Source organism: Lipotes vexillifer, unplaced genomic scaffold (genome assembly GCF_000442215.2).
Source record: "Lipotes vexillifer unplaced genomic scaffold, Lipotes_vexillifer_v1.1 scaffold394, whole genome shotgun sequence".
Taxonomy (NCBI): domain Eukaryota; kingdom Metazoa; phylum Chordata; class Mammalia; order Artiodactyla; family Lipotidae; genus Lipotes; species Lipotes vexillifer.
The window spans coordinates 1777138-1787463 of record NW_006791731.1 but is presented as its reverse complement, the minus strand read 5'-3'; the positions used below and the strand labels follow the sequence as shown (position 1 = coordinate 1787463).

Here is a 10326-nt window from a genome sequence, read left to right as displayed (position 1 = left end):
GGAAGCCTAACCGGGTCCATTTTCAGGTGGGCGGGGCACAGCAGGAATGCAGCAGAGCAGGGGGTCGGAACCAGAGCAGCTACCCTCAGAGCCATGCCCTTGACCAAACAATGCTGACCGGGTCCCACTGGACAGTGACACGCTACCACGCACGACGTCATTTCAATCAATTTGAACATTTAGACGAAGCAGACACACATCCAGAAAAACACAACAAACTGACCCAAGAAGAAACAGAGAGCCTGGATAGCCTTCACAGATGGAGAGAGTAATGGGCAGTCCAAAGCAGTCCACAAAGAAAACTCCAGGCCCGGGTGGCAGTTTTACAGCAAAATCCCAGACGCCTGTGAGGAACAGAGTCCTCTTCGTCCCAAAACTCACACAGAACATAAACACCATTTCTACTCAGCCCTGAACTAGAGCATCGGGCCGGCTCCAGACGGCAGGAAAAATAATTAAAAGATAAAAGCATTGAAATAGAAGAGGAAAATACTGTTGCTATTCATAAATGACACTGTCTATACAGAAAAGCCAAGATTCTACAAATTATTACAATTAATAAAAAGATTTTAGCAAAATGGCAGGACAAAGTCATTGGGCAAAAGTCAATTACACTCCACAGGAAGAACCTGGCTTCCTCAAGAAATAAAGTTCAGGAGGAAAAAAGAAAAACTAAGATAGAGGAGAAGCTAGAGATTTGGTAAGACTTAAAAGGCGCATCATCGACTACAACGCGTGGATCTCGTAAGGACCCCATGGAAATGCATGTCTCTGTGGTGCTCCGGAACCCACCGGTGGGCAGGAAGCCACGGCTGCAACTGTACGACACTTGGTCACGGAAGAGACACACCCTGAAATACTCACACAGGAGATGTGCTGATGTCTGGGGCTTCCTTCTAAATGCCCTGGGCAGGGGGGTCATGAGGGCACAGGTGAGGCTGGACCGGCCACGGGGGATGCCCCTCACCCCGAAACCCAGTGGACGGGTGCTGGGTTCATGACATCACTGCGCCTACTGTTCTGTTTGAAGTTATCTCACATTTAGAAAGTTAAAAAACAAGATGTAAAAATTAAATAAAACCTCTGGACTTTCCTTCTTAAAACAACCAGTTGTGTGTGCATGCACCAGCAACAAAGACTTGGAACATGTAATTTATACCATTTATAATGGTACCAATTATAAAAGCAGCAAAAAACATGTTCTCATTTTGTTAAGTTTAAGGGAAGATATGTCAGATCCTTATGGAGAAAATTATAAACCTTTATTGAAAGACGTTAAAGACCCAATAAACAGAAAGACCTACACGTTCATGGGTTGGAAGACTGGTGATGACAGAGATTCTGATTCTCACACGTTAACACAGCGGATGCAAAGCAGTCCCAGTCCAAGTTTGACACAGGGATTCTATAATCTATTCAGCAACAAAAGGCCAAAACACCCAAGACATTTCTAAGGAAAAGCAAGTAGAGCAACTTGCCCTAAAAAATATCCAAGTTACAACAACTGTATGAAAATTAGGGTAGAACTTTGCACAGGAATAGAAAACTTGACCAGGAGAACCTGTAAGGGAAACGGTACTCATCACAGAGCTGGCACTGCAGGTCTGTAGAAAGGGATGGAATTTTCAGTCAAGGGCCCAGGGACCATCTCTTATACGGAGAAAAGTGGTATTGCACTCCACCCTCCCCTCCCCACCTCTCGCCGTAAACAAAACTCAATTCCAGGTGATTGCAAGACTTAAATATGAAAAACAAATTATATAAGCTTTAGAGGAAGTAAAGGCAAAATCATTATCACCGTATCATAGAATTTATTAAACAGAAAACGCACACCATGACAGGGATGATTGATAAACTCAGCTACGTCGTGATTAAGAACCTGCTTTCCTCAGCAGCACCATAACGAAAAGTCAACACAGTGGACAAAGCTTTCACCTCCAGAAACCTTGTATATCGACAAGAACAAGACAAACTCAAAGGAAAAATACACAAAAGAGTTACCCAGAGAGCCCCAAATGCCCAGTGATCACACGAAAACCTGATCAATCCCATGAGTTACCAGAGAAATGTGAATTACAACCAGAAGACACCATTCCACGCCCACAGACGGGCAAACATTCATGGCCGCCACCGCCTGGTGCTGAAGGGATGGGAAGCAGGGGCAGGTCAGCATAACCACCGGCCACCGAGCTGGCCACCCCTGGCCACACCCTCGCTTGGGCCATCCTGACAGCGCCAGCGTCCAAGGGTCCTCAGCACCACCACGCAACAGGGCCCAAAACAGGTGCCCTAACAGCCCCTCCTCGCCCATGGACGAGGTACGCCTGCCATGGCCACGCACATGACCCAGTGCCACAGAGAAGGGAGGTGGAAGGGCAGCCACGTGAACGGCAGTGACTCGGGGGCAAAACAGCAAAACCAGCAAACTGCAGAATAATTCAACCATACAGAGTCCCAAAACACGCAGGCTCGCAAGGTCTGTGTGAGACTCTGACATGTAGCAGCAAAACCACAGGCTAGAGCCAGGAAGCCATAACCCACAGCCCAGGGGCGACGGGAAGGCACTGGGATCCAGGGGAGGCACCTGGGAGTCCGCGTCGCCAAGCGTTAAACCGTCACATTTAAAGTCCCCATGCACACTCGCACTCACTGAGTCGCACATCTGCCTGGCACCCCAAGGACACGAAATCGGTTACGTAAGCCACATGTCCTGCCGAAAACCCCCTTGGCCCAGGGAAGGGAGCCGGCGAGTGAGCAGACTGCGCGGTCAGCCTGCGGGGTGAGGGCTCGGCACCCGGGAACCGAGAAGCGGATCCCGCCCGGTGTAGCCCAGGACGGCGTTGGTCACCCCATGGGCCTCGCTTCCTGCACTGCGCACTGCACGCTAACACCTGCTCCACAGTCAACCACTCGGCCATCTGCCAAGCAACCGCAGACCACCGCAGAATGACCGCAGACACCCAAGTCCACCCCACAGCAGAGTAGCCTCTCCCACTCTGCTCTCTCCTGGTGCCGACTCAGCCCAACACCAACCGCGCCACCCCAGCCCAGGGCCAGGGTCACCCCTGGTCCCGGGTCACAGGCAGCGCCGGGCAGGACAGAACCCATCTACAGCCACCAACACAGCACAGTGGAGACCCGCCCACACTGCCAGCTGCTGTCCTTACCTAGGGGCTGATAGCCTTGTGTGGAGGGCCCCCCAAAAGGGCCGTGGCTCCCCAGGCCGCCGCTGCCAGCGATGGATCCGTAGGACATCTTCTCACAGAAGGCAGGGCCGCCGCCTTCCTGCAGAGCTGGAAGAAACCAAACCCGGGCAGGGAGGGAGGAAAGAGGGTTTAGCGCTGGGATTCAGGATGCACTCTGGCCCCGCCCACCCTGCCTAGGAGTCTGACTCTGCTGCACCCTCACCTTGCAAGTCAACAAATAATGTCTAAATGTTGAAAAAAAATCAAGCAGTAGCGACACGAGTGTGTTATTCAGAGGAAAGCATCAAAGATCTACTAGAAGAATCCAAAGCAGCTGACGCAGGACAGGAAGGAGGGTGGCTAGGGGTGACTTTTCTCTGAATTAACCATGTAGCGCTCCTTTACTCCATAAACTTCATGCATGGATAACATAAAAATATTAAAGCTTAATTTGCAAAATTCCAATAAGATCATCCTCCAGAAAGATCAGTGTGGAAACAAGAGCTGCAGGCTGCAGGGGTGTCTGCCTTGAGCAGACAAGATCCAGGTGGGGGCCCAGCATCTCCTCAGATCTCTGGAAGGCTGCCCCATCATTGTCCTGTGCGGCCATGCAGACCCCAGGCAGGCACAGGGACGCAAGAGGACTCGGCCCAGTTCCACCGGTGCACCCATGCACCTACTGTGCACCAGGCAATGTGTCCAACGTGGTCAAGGGGGACTGTCCCTGGCCCCAGGGACCTGAGCATCGAGTGGGCGACAAGGGATCCAACAGCAGCTTTCAGAGACCCTGAGGGCACAGCAGAGCCACAGACCGGCGGGTCCCCAGGGCAGCAGCTCAAGCAGGATCTGAGCCGGGAGCAGAGAGCAGGTGGTCAAGCTGCAGAGCCACGGTTTGAAGGGAGGGGCAGGGCAGCCCTGGGATGACAGGAGGGACAGCAAGTGTAAGGCGGTCCCACGGCCACCTGGGGGACTGGCGGAGGCTGCAGGGCGGCACCAGGGACCCTCCAACCCAAGGGCCCACCATGCGCCCAGCCACAGGCGGGCAACTGGAAGGGACTGCGGGGCCCAGCCAACAGCACCTGTTGCTTGAGAGGCAAAAACAATCCAAGGGACTGCCACCGATGTCCAGGCAGGTGAGGGCTTGTGGCAGTCCTGGTCTGAGAAGGGCAAGTCCCCAGCCTGCCATCTCATCTAACCTGCAGTCTCACACGGCCTCTGCCTTTGCTCAGGAACTGGGAGATGGAGGCCATCCCACCGCTGGGCCACAAAGACTCAGCCCAGCCCGAGGACACTGGTCTGGGAACATGAAACACCACCGGGCAGGACTCTGGGCCTCAAGGCCCTAGGGACCCGGAGCCCAGCGGGCCCGTCCCCGGTGGCTCGCAGCCACCTACCCCCACACCCAGGCTCCCCACGTGCCAGGCTGCACCCTCAGCTTCCTCCCCGCCGCTCCCGCCCATCCACCCGCAGCCAGTTCACGCCCCGACTTCTGCACCAAGGTGTCCCCCAGCAAGGGCAGGCAGCGGCTGCAAGGACCCAAACAAAGAGGGAGGGAGCCGCTGGCAGCCCAGAGGGCAGGCGGAAGCTGCAGCAGGGCCAGGCCAGAGGGCCGGGCGGATGCTGCTGGGCTGTGGTGTCCCAGGGCAGCCCCAGGCTGCCTCCAAACTGCCGGGCAGAGGCCAAGGGAGCAATGCCCGCTCCCCGGGAGGCCTCCTACCAAGCGGCCTCCATGACCGCCCACCAGGGCTGCCAGCCTCCTCCAGCCTCGTGCCCCTGGCTCATGTTGGCGCCAGGCTGTGCCCTGGACGTCAGCCGCCTGCCCCCCAGCAGCCTGAAGGGAGCCGTCTGTCCTCAGACTGCCCAGATCCTGTCCCCCAGGCACCAGAGGAAGTGCGGGTGCCAGGGGACGCCCCCAGCAATGCAGCCCTGCCTGCAGGACAAAGCCCCCAGGCCCGGGGGAGGAGCGGCCCGCCAGCAGGATGCCAGGGGACACGGGGCTGGAGGGGATACCCGGACACGGCTCAGGCTGGGGGCCAACAAGCCGAGCTCCAGAGCCAGCGCTGAGGCTTTGGTAGGGCCGTCTCTGCCCCGGATGGGCTCCCACGCAGGGCGTGACCTCTGCCTGCAGCTCTCTCCTGCCGGCCTGGGTCTCTCAGAGGCCGGGGCCCCCCAAGACCAGGGTCGACCTTCCCAGCAGCAGAAAAGGAACGGTACTGTCTAGACAGGGGTGCCACAGAATGGGCCCTGCCCCCCTCACTAAGCTGAAGGGACCCCCCCCAGGACCCACCCCCCCCCGCCAAGGATGGAGAGCCGGTCCTCCCAAGCTGGGGCCTGCACAAGTCACTTCACCCCCCTGGTCCTGCTTTCTCATCTGTAATAGGGGGCAGCACATCCGCCCTTAGCAGATCAGGGTGAGGCGTCAATCAGTGACCTTCAGGAGCTCACCTGTGAGCCTGTGCCCCGCGGTGACATGGGGCCACATGCGGCACTGGACAGCAGCAGCGCTGAGTGAGGGCCAGGCCTGGAGGCTGGAGAAGCGAGAGCAGCACGGCTGTCCCTCCTTCCTCCTGCCCTCAGCCTCCCGAAGGCCTGAGCCCACCAGGAACCGCAAGATGCTCCCAAAACCCAGAGCAGGAGGAGGGCACAGGGACCCCGCAGCACCCCTGGAGGTACAAGCTGACCTCTGCCCGATGGCTGCGCCTAGCCCTGCACCTTGCTCCTGCTGGAGCCTCTGTGAGGCCGTCCCGGCCCTGGTGACGGGCCTGACGGCAGCAGCAGGCATTCTCCCCACTGGAGGGTCCACTCCCCGGCCCGCCCCACGCCCACCTGCAGGGGAGCTGCGGGGGCAGACCTGCCCCGATTCTGCGCTCTGCTCCACCCTGGGCCCAGCGGCATGGCTCCGGGTCCTGACCTGCGTTGCTTAGAGACCGCAGAGCTGCCCCGGCGAGGGCGAGGGTGAGGGCGAGGTAGGAGGCAACACTGATGCCCAGTCCCACCCACGCCACTCCAGGCGGAGGCTGAGCAGCCCAGGCTGCTGCCCACTGAGGGCCAGGAGGACACGGTGAGTCGGCCCGCGCACGACAGCCCTCAAACTAGACCCACACTTCCCCCCACTGACCACCCCCCATGGGCCCACCGAAGGGACTTCCAATGGGGGGCATTGGGGAAGCCAAAGCAGCTCGGAGACCCCGGGAGGCAGGCAAGGACATCACCCAAGACCAGGCTGCCCCGGCACCAGGCCCCGCATCTGGAGTGTCCTGCACAGAAGACATCTGGGGCCTGTCTGGAGTCACAGGGGCCTTGAAGGATGACAGGCGTCTACCGTGGGCCCAGGGGAGGGGGTGGAGGCCCCTGTGCCAGGCATCCCCTGATCTAGCTCAAACCCCCAATTTTTTTTTTTAACATCTTTATTGGAGTATAATTGCTTTACAATGTTGTGTTAGTTTCTGCTGTATAACCAAGTGAATCAGTTATACATATACATGCATCCCCATATCTCCTCCCTCTTGCGTCTCCCTCCCACCCTCCCTATCCCACCCCTCTAGGTGGTCACAAAGCACCGAGCTGGTCTCCCTGTGCTATGCGGCTGCTTCCCACTAACTATCTATTTTACGTTTGGTAGTGTGTATATGTCCGTGCCACTCTCTCACTTTGTCCTGGCTTACCCTTCCCCCTCCCCGTGTCCTCAAGTCCATTCTCTATGTCTCCGTCTTTATTCCTGTCCTGCCCCTAGGTTCTTCAGAACCATTTTTTTTTTTTTTTTAGATTCCATATATATGTGTTAGCATACGGTATTTGTTTTTCTCTTTCTTACTTCACTCTGTATGACAGTCTTTAGGTCCATCCACCTCACTACGAATAACTCAATTCCATTTCTTTTTATGGCCAAGTAATATTCCATTGTATACACGTGCCACATCTTCTTTATCCATTCATCTGTTGATGGACACTTAGGTTGCTTCCATGTCCTGGCTACTGTACACAGTGCTGCAATGAACATTGTGGTACATGACTCTTTTTGAATTACGGTTTTCTCAGGGTATATGCCCAGTAGTGGGATTGCTGGGTCCTATGGTAATTCTATTTTTAGTTTTTTAGGAGCCTCCATACTGTTCTCCATAGTGGCTGTATCAATTTACATTCCCACCAACAGTGCAAGAGGGTTCCCTTTTCTCCACACCCTCTCCAGCATTTATTGTTTGTAGATTTTTGATGATGGCCATTATGACCGGTGTGAGGTGCTACCTCACTGTAGTTTTGATTCCTATTTCTCTAATGATTAGTGATGTTGAGCATGCTTTCATGTGTTTGCTGGCAATCTGTATATCTTCTTTGGAGAAATGTCTGTTTAGGTCTTCTGCCCATTTTTGGATTGGGTTGTTTGTTTTTTTGATATTGAGATGCATGAGCTGCTTGTATATTGTGGAGATTAATCCTTTGTCAGTTGCTTCATTTGCAAATATTTTCTCCCATTCTGAAGGTTGTCTTTTCATCTTGTTAATGGTTTCATTTGTTGTGCAAAAGCTTTTAAGTTTCATTAGGTCCCATTTGTTTAGTTTTATTTCCATTTCTCTAGGAGGTGGGTCAAAAAGGATCTTGCTGTGATTTACGTCACAGTGTGTTCTGCCTATGTTTTCCTCTAAGAGTTTGATAGTTTCTGGCCTTACATTTAGGTCTTTAATCCATTTTGAGCTTATTTTTGTGTATGGTGTTAGGAAGTGTTCTAATTTCATTCTTTTACATGTAACTGTCCAGTTTTCCCAGGACCACTTACTGAAGAGGCTGTCTTTTCTCCATTGCATATTCTTGCTTCCTTTATCAAAGATAAGGTGACCATATGTGTGTGGGTTTACCTCTGGGCTTTTCTCTCCTGTTCCATTGATCTCTATTTCTGTTTTCGTGCCAGTACCATACTGTCTTGATTACTTTAGCATTGTAGTATAGTCTGAAGTCCGGGAGCCTGATTCCTCCAGCTCCATTTTTCTTTCTCAAGATTACTCTGGCTATTCGGGGTCTTTTGTGTTTCCATACAAATTGTGAAATTTTCTGTTCTAGTTCTTTGGAAAATGCCAGTGGTAGTTTGATAGGGATTGCAGTGAATCTGTAGATTGCTCTGGGATGTATAGTCATTTTCACAATGTTGATTCTTCCAATCCAAGAACACGGTATATCTCTCCATCTGTTTGTATCACCTTTAATTTCTTTCATCAGTGTCTTATAGTTTTCTGCATACAGGTCTTTTGTCTCCTTAGGAAGGTTTATTCCTAGGTATTTTATTCTTTTTGTTGCAATGGTAAATTGGAGTGTTTCCTTAATTTCTCTTTCAGATTTTTCATCATTAGTGCATAGGAATGCAAGAGATTTCTGTGCATTAATTTCATATCCTGCTACTTTACCAAATTCATTGATTAGGTCTAGTAGTTTTCTGGTAGCATCTTTAGGATTCTCTACGTATAGTATCATGTCATCTCAAACAATGACAGTTTTACTTCTTTTCCAATTTGGATTCCTTTCATTTCCTTTTCTTCTCTGATTGCTGTGGCTAAAACTTCCAAAACTATGTTGAATAAGAGTGGTGAGAGTGGGTAACCTTGCCTTGTTCCTGATCTTAGTGGAAATGGTTTCAGTTTTTCACCATTGAGAACGATGCTGGCTGTGGGTCAAACCCCAATTTTTAAGAGAAAACTGAACTCAGGGAGGGAAACCGACTCACCCAAGTCACAGAGACAGACGGGGTCTAGGACAAGCCCCCCCACACCCCGCCCCGTGGCTGCAGTCCTCCCACCCGCCCTCCCCAGTACTCTCTGCCCTAGGTACTGCGGTCCCACTGTGTGGTCCCACAGCTGGGGAGGAAGAAAAGAGCAACTCCCACACCTGCCTGGTACCCTGCCAGCACCCTCCCTGCCCACTGGAGCTGGTGGGCGGCGTGTGAATGCGGTCTGCACTGCACACAGATGGTGCAGAGAGAGATGTGAGTGGGTACACGGAGCTGCACAAGGGCCAGCCGTCCACACAGCTGTGAGTGTGATGTTCATCTTCCTCCCAGCCTCGTTCCCTAAGACGGGGTAATGCCCCAGAGCAACGGACATGCCCAGCACGCAGATTTTGGTTACAAAATACCATTCTTCACAAAAAGGAATTAAGACTGCTTGGAGAAATGGTTGATTCCAGGACTGGGCAGAGAAAGTAAAAGATAAGCCTAGAATATTCTGTTACACAAAAGAGTAAGGAAGTGCTCAAAGTAAGGTGGGGCTGTCCCCAAAGGACACAGGAACCAGCTTGAAAGGCTTCCACTGGCCAAATCTGGGACAACTTGAGCATGAAAATAGACAATGGCGGAACTTCCCTGGTGGCGCAGTCGTTAAGAATCCGCCTGCCAATGCAGGGGACACGGGTTCGAGCCCTGGTCCGGGAAGATCCCACATGCCGTGGAGCAACTAAGCCCGTGCGCCGAAACTACTGAACCTGCGCTCTAGAGCCCACAAGCCACGACTACTGAAGCCCGCGTGCCTAGAGCCAGTGCTCACAACAAGAGAAGCCACCACAATGAGAAGCCTGCGCACCGTAACGAATAGTAGCCCCTGCTCGCCACAGCTAAAGGAAAGCCCACACACAGCAACGAAAACCCAATGCAGCCAAAAAATAAATAAATAAATTTATTTAAAAAAAAAAAAAAGAATCCACCTGCCAATGCAGCAGATATGGGTTCGAGCCCTAGTCTGGGAAGATCCCACATGCCATGGAGCAACTAAGCCCGCCAGCCACAACTACTGAGCCCATGTGCCACAGCTACTGAAGCCCGCATGCCTAGAGCCTGCGCTTCGCAACAAGAGAAGCCACCGCAATGAGAAGCCCATGCACTGCAACAAAGAGTAGCCCCCCCTTTGCCGCAACTAGAGAAAAGCCCGCACGCAGCAACGCAGACCCAATGCAGCCAAAAATTAATTTATTTTAAAAAAATAGACAATGGTAATAAAAGATAACTTTTATTTATTATAGCCTTATAATAAAGAAGTAAAACAGAAATCCATGAGTCCACATGGTTATAAACAAATAAACAAGTGAAAAAAAGGAAAAAGCTCTTTCTTAGAGCATGTACTGACAACTGAGGAAGGAATGATGGAATTATCAACATCGTGAT

At 52.6% G+C, this 10326-nt stretch overlaps 1 protein-coding gene across 1 annotated transcript in view; it reads right to left on the bottom strand.

Moving 5' to 3' along the window:
* The window catches only part of TSNARE1 (t-SNARE domain containing 1), a 55149-nt gene extending 51894 nt beyond the window's left edge, over nt 1-3255 (bottom strand). The window contains exon 1 of the mRNA XM_007464625.1: nt 3168-3255. Within this exon, the coding sequence (XP_007464687.1) occupies nt 3168-3255 (88 nt within the window). The remainder of the gene's footprint in view (nt 1-3167) is intronic.
* Nucleotides 3256-10326: the final 7071 nt, after the last annotated feature.